At 38.4% G+C, this 12,500-nt stretch overlaps 1 protein-coding gene across 3 annotated transcripts in view; it reads right to left on the reverse strand.

Annotated features, from left to right (window-relative positions):
• Positions 1–12,500, reverse strand: part of LOC137992635 (leucine-rich repeat-containing protein 72-like) — a 100,895-nt gene that overhangs the window by 1,031 nt on the left and 87,364 nt on the right. For all 3 annotated transcript variants that reach the window (XM_068838081.1, XM_068838083.1, XM_068838082.1), the window contains 2 exons: positions 7,875–7,964; positions 7,593–7,754 (listed from right to left, as the gene is read on the reverse strand). In XM_068838081.1, coding sequence (XP_068694182.1) covers positions 7,593–7,754; positions 7,875–7,964 — 252 coding nt within the window. The remainder of the gene's footprint in view (positions 1–7,592; positions 7,755–7,874; positions 7,965–12,500) is intronic.

Raw genomic sequence — 12,500 nt, forward strand, 5'->3', positions numbered from 1 at the left:
ATGGACAAGAAAGTATGGTAACCCATCTGTGCAAGAAAATTTGGTTTTGGTCTCCGTACGACTGTCCACATTCCGCATGACAATGTGACTAGTATCGTGGTCTCAAGTTAGAGCGCATCGAGGCAGGGTACATCTTTGATATTGGACATCCATGTAATCGTCAATTTTTCACCTGTGAAAACAAGGTATCTGCTGACCAGTATCACGCGACCATACTGCAGACTCAAGTTTAGAGCTATTACTAAGGGCGCAGCATTGTTATAACTCAATCACTGTTACAGATTTTGCCAAAAATCGCAGGTTTGAACTTATCAAACTGCTTTTTTAAGTCTTATCGGGCCAAAGAGAACCTAAACTGTCCCAAACATTGCTTACAAGTGCATTTATTGCAGATAAATGTACTGTAATCCAATATAAATTAATACAGTGTCGAGAGTTCAGTTGTAATAAGTCTTGTCTGTCGAAATAGACAAGGATGACAAGAAAACTTGCTAATGATGTCCGCTGTAAGCTTGAATGACGACGTCGCGTGTCAACATGGAATTGCAAACGTTTTTAGGCCTTCCTTCGTTTTTTTTTATCGAGTTCTACAAAATATGTGAGGCAGCGAGACATGCATTAAGAAGGAAAACAATACCTGACAGCAGAAGCTCATGTGCTAGGGCTGAAAGCAAACTGCTGTCAATAAGTGTTTTGTCTCTCGCTCTATTTCTCTCAGCTTTACAGTGTTCTTCATTGAAATTTTCTCTTCTCCTTCCTCATAACCAAAGTTTCTCGCATGGATAGATTTCCCAAAAAATCTTCACCATGGTCTCCGCTGGCACGCCTGAGCTCTGCTATTTATAATATTGAATAGTATGCAAAACTGTTATATGATCTTTTAATGGTGGAAATCCTGCAGGCTCCAGTAAATCCCGACACCCAACAAAGTCCCTACCCTAACCGCCAAAAGTAAAAAAAAAAAAAAAAACAAGACAAAGATAATCGTATCAAAACACGGCTTTTCGTTTATTGTATCACCGCAATTTGGAGTCTTTTAAAGGTGTCTGGGACCCAAGAGAGAGAAAAAAAAAGCACTTTCTCCGATAAGGAGCAACAAACAAAAAGCAATCATGCCTGCCATTGGCTAAATATCCCACCTTTCATTCGCTGAGAGTACAGAACGCAAAGTAGTATGACATCTTTAACAACCCTGCTCCTCAAAATATTCCTAGACTATTTGAAAAGTCAAGTTTGATTCACCCCAACTAAATAAAAATCCCAGTAAAAACGTTTTGGACACTGAATTTTCTTCATTAAAATAATCGTTCGTTTAATTCCCCCCCCCCCCCCCCTTCCCGGCCCCCCCCTTCCCGGACCTCGGATCTTAGGGCATGGACTTCAACATTGTTCTGGGGGTGGGGGAAAACCCGATTAACGAAATTACAGGTGTCTTGCAAATTATACTCCAAAATTATGGTGGAAAAGGAGTGTGTGCCTAAACGTTTTGGCGAGGATTGTCAGAAATGTCATTTTTGTGTTGCTCATGAAAAGGTTATTCTTAGTTTAGCACAGCATGTCTTTCATTGCAATTGTGCAGTATTTTGAGCTTTTGGGATGTTAGGATATCCGCTTTACAAGATGTGTGGTGCTGATTTATTCTCTGTGTTGTGGTTTAGGGTATGCATACTGCACTGAAACCATTAGCGGAAATCTTCTGGGAAGTGGAAAGAAGAAAACAGTTGTGGCTGCTGACATAATTATCATTATCGTTTGTAAAACGAGGAATTTTGGCTAACATTATGGATAATGAAATTTCCCTCCAGTAAATGCAGTCATGTTGACGGGGCCTGTACTCTTTCGCATGTGCAAAACTATCTTCATAAATTGTCATAAAGACAATCTCACTTCCAATTTCAACGTAGGCGGCTGTAAACAGAGCATTTGAAATGGCGTATACGACAGCTAGAATATCTGCCGAAGCCAACGCTTTGGCTGTAGCATTAAGAAGAAGCTCGGCCAAACCATTAAGCTACTGGGAAAATGCGAAAATATCCAAGTCTGAAGCGCACCGGTTATGTCGTAGCAAAAAAGATAAGTTGGGACTATAAGTACAGCTATGCCACCAAAGGGCCATGTTTGACATCGTCAATCGCAGGGACTTACTGTGACAAAAAAAGGATCGAAAGATCTTACAGGAGAAAAGAGACTGCATATTTTAGCAGCTGTCAGTTATGGCAAAGATGTAATTTTAAATGAAGTTCATAAAAAAATGATTGGTAAGTCTTTTGCCCTTTTTATATGACAAAAATATCCTAAATGTTTTTAAGAGCTGCTCGAGGCAAGTGCCGACTGTTTGTTTTGGATAATGATCCCTCACAAGTTTTTTAAAGTTACCAAGCTGGCATTAAAAGACATCAGTGCAAATGTGCACCAAATTCCCCTTCGGAATCCTGGCTTAAATTCGATTGAAAACATATTCATATTTTAAGAATGATGTTAGAAGACAAGGCAATTCATCTTCATAAAGTACAAGGGTCCTTTAACGAGTACAACAGCAGAGTGTACCTACCAATCTCATAGATCACTGATAAGAAGTATGGCTAAGCGAATAGATCAAATCATTGCGTGGAAAAGTGCAAGGGTTAAGTATTAATTTAAATTATTGTGTACGTGGAAAGCAATGTCACTGACAATGAAGACATGGATGAACTGAACATGTAATAAACTTTACTTGAAACCATGTCATGGTTTGTTTGAGCTCTTTGCAGGTGATGTGCTCCCTTAAGTCACGCAACACAGTTCTCCACTTGTTACTCATTTATCTTGAAATTTAAAATAGGTTAGACCGAAATGTTTGTGAGGTCAAAAGAAAAGGAACAACCTTGGCAAAAGTAAATCTTCGATTGCCATTTACAACAGTCCACCCGTTGAAATGTTAATAAAATACTTCACATGTATTACACAACGCCTGGAGGAGTGTGTATTTCTAACTTTGTCGAGTTATGAATTGGATATTGCATCAAAGATAACAAGAAAATAACATTCTCCTTAAGAGAATGCGTTAAATCCAGTATAATAAACGTTTCTTAAATTTGAAACATTGTCGATGGTGCTCTTTGAAAGAATGTCACGCCGTGTGTGTGATCGCAAACACAACCTGATAAATGTTTTTGTTTTTTTTTTCATATATTGTCCAGAATAAGTTTCACAAAACATCTTGGGCAGGGATGTAGAAGCAGTTGATCTTTCTCAAATGTTTGATTCCAAAAATGGAAGAAACGCCGGTGCACTGACATCATGTGAGTGTTTGCCTGATAAATTGACCCGCCTTTAACCAAGACTAATGGAGCATCTGCAGTCGCAAACAACAACAACAACAACGTTTATTACATACATCACTTGTTACAATGCAAAAGCGAAGAAAGCCTCAAGAGAAGCCGAGGAAGGAGAAGAAGAGCAAATTTCAATGAAGAACACCGTAAAGCTGTGAGAAACAGAGCGAGAGACAACACTCATTTACAATGGTTAGCTTTCAGGTAATGTTTTCCTTCTTAGTGTATGCTTCGCTGCCTCACAGTTTGTAAACTCGCTAAAAAACCAAAAAGGCCTGAAAACGTTTGCAATTCCGCATTGAAAGAGATTCTAGCATATCTCAACAATTACACACCACATCGCCATTCCAGCTTACAGCAGACATCACTGGCGAGTTTTCTTGTCATCACTGTCAATTTTGTCAGACATATAATTACAACCGAAGTTTCGACACCGTATAAATTTATGTTGGATTGCACTACGCAATGTTTGGGACAGTTTTGGCTCTTTTGGCCAGATAAGACTTAGAAAATTAAAGCAGTTTAATAAGTTAGAACCTGCAATCTTCGGCAAAATCTCCTACAGCGATTGAGTTATAACAATCGTTTGTCTTGTTTGTTAAGCGGTTTTGTGGCCGGCTACGCTTGCTTATTTTGGCGACTGTCCACACTAAATTAATACCATTCGATTTATAGGATGTCCAGTCATGAGCTGCTTTGTTTGACTGTGAAAATGCAGTCGAGTAAGCAAATTACTACGCTTTAGCTTGACCTTTTAATTGGTAATTTTTGATGTTGTTCCAAAACGGAAGAGAGAGGGTGTAAAGATTATCAGTAAAACGGAAATGTTGTGGAAGAGATTACTGTTCATGTAATTTCAGTTTTAGTTGTTGAATAAAATTGTTGGTTACTGTTTGCAGGGCTTGTTTGTTCACTGCAAACTGTATGCACTAATGACGATTAATTTTGTACTTTATGCAGATGCATAATTATTTCCATGTACAGTGTACATTATCTTGCTTTCTGGGGTTAGAAACGGGAGCTCCGATAATCTATATATTTAATGTTTGACACTGGAAGTGAAGTCGTCATTACATAATGGATAAACCACATATTGCAATGGTGAGTCCACATAAAGATGTGAACACACCATGACGTAAGAAGAACTTAACACAACATGATGGTGCCACAACACGTAACAATCATGTCTGGACACCCTTAATTAAGCTATGTCCCCATGAACCTACTGACCCCTGAGAGTGAGACTCGTCAATGGGGCGAGTCCTAGGGAGTTTGAGGTTCGAAAGGGTTAAAATGGTACACACGCATTGCATTCTCAAACTAGCGAGTCTTTGACCTCCTTTTCTCCTCCATCCCGCTCTCTCAAGATTTTAAAGTTACAGGCTCGATCTCGTTTTGGCCTACCCTTGTCCTTCTGAGGCTGATTTAAAGACCAAATTCTGAGTGCTGCGCGAAATCCAAACCATAAATAGCAACAAAATTCCTTTTGCACCACTTGTTTTCTTTATCTTTTGTTGACAAATGAGCAAAATATTGAACTTTTAATAATAATTTTACCGTTAAGGTACAAGCCCTAAAGGTAACTCTTCTCAAGAGGCCACGTGTCTTTCTAGAAACATGGTCATGGCTTTCTGATCCACTTTGCTGTCGTATTATCTAAGCCCTTGAGTGACTTGCACTGGGATGCCTCTCGTACTTTCAGCATTCTGTACAAGGTAGACCTACTTAGGGGGGGCTCATAGTCTTCTATGGCACCCTATGGCAAGGAACTCTATCAACATGAAGCCCAACTCCTACCATTTTTGCATGCCTTCTCGCGTTCTTTATTTGGCGATCGCTGAGCGTTTCAAAGGGCGCGTGTATTCCTTTCAATTCGCTTGACGCATAGTGCAGTAGTGCAGGCTCTTAGTTGGAACATGCTTGTAGGTCTCCAGTTGATCTGGATAAGCGCTTTACGTATGATTTCAGCAACTCCTTGCTAGGACTTGGCGTCATCACCTTGCACACAGCCCAACAGGACTCATCCAACTTTTCCTCGCATACTTGCTTTTCTTTCTCTGTCGCTGAATCCCAGTCCATCTTCAGTCTAAAGGTCAACGGCTCCACAGTCCTCATGTCAGACAGTCCAGCGATTTGTGCCATTGCACACTTCGAATGTTTGGTCTGCAAACGTCAATGGCTCATCGTCTGCACTGTCGGGCGTCCAACTTTACGCCATTGTCCAGGGGTCCAGGGGAAGTTATTAAATGACTTTGAAACAGTTCGGGTGTCTGGTGGGATGGCTCGCATCTCCGCCAATGTCTTGTCTTTACTCTTCCTATGCGAAACACAAGAGGCCTTTACCCTAAGAGAATAACGAAGAGAGTGAATCGCAAGTGTTTCATTGGGTGAGCTATCTAAGATGAAGTCATCGCAGTTATACAATTTAGTGGCATGAATTCATATTTATTTTATTCAGGCACGTAAGGAGCTGATATTATTCACTGTCAGCCCAAATCATATCCACGGACCACACCCAAAAAGTTGTAGCAGGTTGTATTTCATAACCATGAACCAACATGCATAAAAATACTCTTCCAATGTCTTCATTGTTTAAAGATTTATATAAGTCTCCATTCTTTCAAACACAAATTAACTGACAGAATATGATGATAGAATGGAAAGATACTGCACTTACTAGCTCCAACAGGAACAAGAACACCAAAAATTTCCATCACCTCTCTTGATACTCTTAAAGAAAATGAACGATCTGTCTTTGCCGCTTTGCGCTCTTTCTTGTGCTCAGGGTACTTGCATGTGTAGGACTTCGTCTAGTTTCACCAGTACCGCCCTAGATGTGCACAGTGCTTCAGACAAACAAACATCTCACTTCTCTGCGCTTCGGTCGTATAAAACAACCCTGAACGCGCTAAAATGTTGGCTTAGATCGTTACTACATTGTTCCAGGCAAACAAGCTCGGCTGTCCCTCTAAATTCTTCACAGTTTCCAAATTCTCGTGCTTTTAAAAACAAGCAGCCATGGTACATTCTGTACTTTCACATCTGCTTGGTAACTGAGGTTTGTGTAACGGCCATCTAATTTGCAAATCAGGAATGTTTTAGGGGTGATTTGTTTACAAAGATAGATTTAAAACTTAATTGTACTCGCTACCATTATCTGAACGGCCCATGGAATTTTTGAGACATTGCCACGGAGATGATCAAACACTTTCCTTTTTTTTTTTAATCATGATTGAACCAAATTTTAGGACACGTTGTCTGAACAAGTGCCACATGCAACTGGATGCGAACACGCAACTGCAGAAGAGAAGTTGCAATTTGCTAAATATCTCATTTGAGTATACCTTTTTATGAACTTAGTTCTATTGTGTCAAATGGGAAGGAGCTCAGAACTTGAGGCACAAGAATTACAGAACAAGTGCTCATCTGAGTTGCAGGAGTTTCGTTGACCAACCGGCCTACTAACAGAGTAATTTGCTAACATTTTCGAATAAAGGTGGGGAAAAAAGCATTAAAAACGATTATTGAACACTCATGATGGAGAACCGCGGCAAAACCGTGGAGCTAAGAATATTTTATCAGTCAAGCCATTGATCAATCAAGTAAATATAACAGTGTGTCATTTACAAACAAAGTGCCATTATCGCCAAATTGAACCTCTTGTCCCCTCGCGATTAAGGTAGATACCCACAGATTTGACTTAAGAACTTTTTAAAACTATCTAAAACCTTTATCACGATGTTAATTTCTACTTCATAATTTTGTCCCACAATTAATGTTTCTAAAAAGATACGTGATCTGTTGAGATGAGTTTCCTTTAGGGCTTGTAGCTTAACGGTAAAATTATAAAAATTTTCGATATTTTGCTCATTTGTCAATAAAAGATAAAGAAAACAGCTGATGCAAAAGGAATTTTGTTACTACTTATGGTTTGGATTTTGCGGGGCACTTAGAAAAGAACAAATTTCGGTCTTTAAATTGGCCTCAGAAGGACAAGGGTTGGCCGAAACGAGCCTGCAAGAAAGCAAATATAAATATTTTCAAAAAAGAAAACCATTTTCGTTACTTATGTACCAAACTCTTTTAGGGTAAAAAACCTAAAGGGGAACTTTTTTCTGACACCAAATTGACCAGACCGCTTTTAGAGAGACTGCCTCTTACCATAGTTTTGAAATCCAAAGAAAAAAGGATTCTACTTTTTGGTGACAGCAGCACTTTAAGTTGATTTGCCTATTAAGCCATGAAGGGCTAATTTCTTACCCTGACAATGTAACATACCTTGGCTTAGACCATAGCTTTCCAATGTCCCTGACAATGGCGCTGTAGGCATTTTCTTTAGTGGATCATATGAACACTGGCCAAATGCGAGCCCCTCATTTATCATTTCTCTTTGGGACTCATATTTCTTTTCAGCTTTGTCCCTCTCAGCTTTAGAAATTCCTAAGAGTGTAAAGTCAATTAAATCAGCTTAGTGAACTAAAAACGGACAGCTTGACCATGATATAACAAATAGCAGTGTAGCCTGGAAAAGAAAAAATATACCGATAATGACTGTTCTACCTTTCCTGTCCAGTAGCTGAAGAGAGGGGACATGATGTACCACATATGATCTGTAATCATAATCTTGTGCTAGTGGATTGGCAAAGAGATCTAAGGAAAATAAAACTATTTTATTATAGAAACACCAATGAAATACCAAGTGAGCTTTCACGCGAAAACATGAGATCTTCGCACGTGAAAACATCACTGTTGCTATGGTTACATATGGAAATAGCGCCTTTCCATGCCTTTCGTGAAATGATTTAGTATTTCATTGATGTTTATATAATAAATAGAATATTACATGGCCGCTTGGAGATACGATATTTCTCTTCTCGTGTTGAAAAATATTTCATGAGTGAGCGCAGGGAACGAGTGAAATATTTATCATCACGAGAGAAGAAATTTCGTATCTCCGCACAGCCATGTAATATCCTCTATTTATTTCAAAAATGATGCTTTAATGTCACAGAAATGATTTCAGCAGTTCAACTGACATTCAATTAATTACAAGTATACTCAAGTTAATATATACATTATGCACAATTGCTTAAATGAGGTATTTGATCCCACTTCGATGCTGCAAATTTCCCTTTCGTAAACGGTCGTTGCAATTTGAAACGGTCGTTGCCATTTCTCAGAACGGTCGTTGCCATTTGAAATGGTCGATGCCATTTATAACAGTCGACTACACACTTCACTTCAAAGAAAATTAAAAGAAAGAAACTAAGAAAAACTATTAACAAAAATTAAGACAAAAAAGGAAAAAAAAAATTTATAAAAGAAAAACTGGAGGAAAAAAAGACTCGAACTCGGGTTCTTAGCCCTCACCCTAAACAGAACCCTAATTCCTAAAATGCGGGTAGTGTCCCTAACCCTAACCCGAACCCTAACTCATATGACCAGCGAGACATAACTCCCAGTAACCGCAACCTTTTGAGTTCTTAGACCTAATGAGTGTAATTCAGAGCTAAAAATTGGCAACGGCCGTTCTGAGAAATGGCAACGACCGTTTACGAAAGGGAAATAAGTTTCGCTGCTCTTCATTTCTATCATCTGCAGGTGAGATTCTCACCTAGACAAACAAAGTGGCTACACTTCAATCAGATCTTAAGCACTCGATCAGATCTTAAAGGCCCACATTCGCCCAAAAGTCATTGCGCACCGTAACTGAATTTCGTGTAACACGAAACTACCCAAGTATCTGACAATCACATCACGTATTTGGACAAGTCGTCATTTGAAAAACAAAAACAAACGACCGCAATGACTTTTGGACGAAGGTAGGCCTTTAACCAATCACATGGTAATTTTGAGCAAAAAATTCTCAACAAGACTAATGTGATGCTATTATTCAATATGACTTCTTGAAGCGCGAGAATTCGTTTTTGAGATCACAGCCTGTTTATGTGGTCCCTTTTCTTAAAAATTAATACTATGCACAACACAGTGTTTACAATACTAGACATTACGTACAATAATTACAGTACAGTACAGTACTAACAATACATGCTATTTACAAAATAATACCTACTTGTACATAACTATTAAATGACGGCTTACTAAAATAACTTACAACCCTGTAATATATCTTGCGGTTAATTTTTGTTTTCAGTTAATTTTTATTAGTTTAATTAGTTAGTTCTTTTTTAATTCGCAAATTTTTCAAGAACTAGGTAAAAATTTTCTCTCGGGTGCTCTCAAAGACCAACAAATTTTAGTGATTAGGGTCAAATTCTCAGCTTAGTGATTTGGGTTACTGAGCACCCATTTGGAATGGTCAGCCTTTTTTTTAAAGTTAGGCTTTAAAATTTAGTGATTAGGGTTATGCACTGTCTTATGTGAAACACTGTTAGCATTCCAGGAGGTGTATGGCAACTGCAGACCACATACTGCAGACTGTCTACAAATATCGCTGATAAACAGTATTTAAGTCTAAGCACCCATTTGATTAGCGCTGATAAGCAGCATTTAAGTCTAAGCACCCATTTTAAAATGGTTAGCTTTCAATAACTGTGAGTTAGGGTTAGTCTGCAAGTGTCAGACACTACATTCCAGCTAGTTAAGGGATTGGTACGCATTGTAGTGATTGGAGTAATCACTTATTTGAAGTGTTTAGTCTAAAACAATCGTTGTCTTGGTCACTGGGTTAAGACTATTGGTTGATGGTTATTGAAGTATATAAAAGCATTGTTTCACTTGTTGGACAAAGGGCTTAGATTGTACATTGCAAAGACGCTGTGGTGTTGTGTGGGTGGGAAACCGAAATAAAGAAAAGGGTTTATCAAGTGAGTGGATACAAATACACGTTTATTTTCCATTCTTAAGAAAGACGTACAAATGGAATTACAGTATATAAGGAGAACCTAAAAACTAATTTCTAGAAATCAATTGTTCGAACTTACAAAATGCATCTATGACATACAAACGCCATAGTAATATATGATATATATAATATATCATATATACTTACAAGTACACATATCATATAATGCAATAGTCAGCGCTATAGCGTAAGGAACGCAACACATTAAATACTACTTAAACAAATACATAAGCTAATATTTAAGTGAGATTACTCTCGGTATGAATGAGAGTTTGTGTCTTTCCGTTCCAGAGGAATTCTGTGGTCGTTGACTGTCCTGTGTCAAGTTGTAGCGGTGACTTGCTGGCTTGGGAACCAGCTTGGAGCAGGGGTGAGTGTCGTCGTCCATGATGCTTTGGACTTCTTGTATTGTCATGCTGTCTCTTCTATCAGACAGCGATGGCAAGAAATCATGAGGAAGTCCTCCGATTCTGAAACTTCTCCTTTGAATTCTTTCGAGTTCGTTCTCGAGGTAGTCTGAAAGACCGTCCCAGATTGGAGCTCCAAACACGGTGAGGTGTTTAGAGGTCTATAATCTTTGTTACGTAAAACGTAATGCCAACTTCAGTTGGTAGGTTTTCCCTATGGCACTCCCTTAGAAAAAACATAGATACGGAAAAATGAATATGGATATGGTAAATGGTAAAAAAATGACCACTGTAAAGAAATTTGAAAGCTGACGTTTTGAGCGCTAGCCCTTCCTCAGAGCTAAACCCTTTTCTGTCTTTCACATAGTAGGACTACTTTTTGTAATGAAAAAACAGTGATATTCTTTAATGATTCCTTTCTCAATATAACTTGTTTCATACAAGATTCATAAATATTACACCTTCTGCTGTTCATTTACGCAAAATATACATTCATTTACGTCAACAGTTGAAACTATACGGCAAATATACGTTTATTAGTACTTCCATGAACTTCATTAACGCGAACAAACTTTCAATAATGCTATTTGCATATGTATTAACATTCAATAGCATAAACGGATAAACAATTGCACTTTTGGACAAACACAGGTAACAAATATACTTTCAATCTGGCGCAATGGTTAATCATTAACTCCATTAGGAAATCAATTGCATAGTATGACAATCAATGGCGTATTAGAGACATACAATAATGCAATTTGCATAGAGACCCACAATCAATTCCACCTTCATACAATCGTTTAATCGAAATGGTCAATCATTAACGTGAACTGACAAAAGTTGGTATTTCTCGAATAAACAATAGGAAGAAAAAAACATTCATTAGAGTCATTCATCGCAGTTATATGTATTTTAAAATACTGAACAAAAATACAAGAGTATGCACATTATCATTTAGATTTTGTTATTTTTTGCACAATACATACATACATACTTAATTGACCGCTCCCCATAGGGGCTTTTCAGGGCCAATGAAACACAATCAACGAAACGACAGAACACAACAACAACTGTTAAGAATCCCAACTGGCCGGAGGCAAACCAGTTGGCTATTTACAAGTGCAGCTGGGAAGTTGAACCAGGGACTACCAGGAACAAATTCAACAAGTGGCTAGAGCGGGTCTTGAACCCGGGATCTCCGGATCTCAAGGCAAGCGCCCTAACCACTGGGCCACACTGCCTCCGGGTCCACAATGTTTTGCTGAAGCAGATATAAAATGAAGAACCTTTTACACGTACAGACGCATTGGACACAGAAAGAACCGAAGAAAATCATGCCACCAAGAAACAGAATCTGCCTTGAACAGAGTCTACATGTACATGTACTGTACTTGTTCATATAGCGTACTCTGTTTGTTACAGTACTGTACGTGTAAAATGTTCTTCATTTTATATCTGCTTCAGCAAAAGATTGTCCAAAAAAATAACAGAATCTAAATGATAATGTACATACTCTTGTATTTTTGTTCAGTATTTTAAAATACATAACTACGATGAATGACACTGCAGAATGTTTTTTTCTTCCTATTGTTTATTCGAAAAATACCAACGTTTGTCAGTTCACGTTAATGATTGACCATCTTGATTAAACGATTGTATGAAGGTGCAATTGATTGTGCGTCTCTATGCTTATTGCATTATTGCCAATGAGTCACCCTCGCGAGGACGCGAGGGTGACGAGGCGGCAGCATTATAGAGCCGACGCGCGAGTTAATTTTGGTACAGCCAGAAGAAATCTCGAATAAAAAAGTAAGCATAAGGTAATGTAGGAGTGACGTCATCGGTGATTGTTTTCGAGGTAGCCAATGGCATCGCAGCACTTTTTTACCTAAACCAATCACAGGAGGATCA

This window comes from Montipora foliosa, chromosome 2, assembly GCF_036669935.1.
Source record: "Montipora foliosa isolate CH-2021 chromosome 2, ASM3666993v2, whole genome shotgun sequence".
In the NCBI taxonomy this organism is placed as follows: Eukaryota; Metazoa; Cnidaria; class Anthozoa; order Scleractinia; family Acroporidae; genus Montipora; species Montipora foliosa.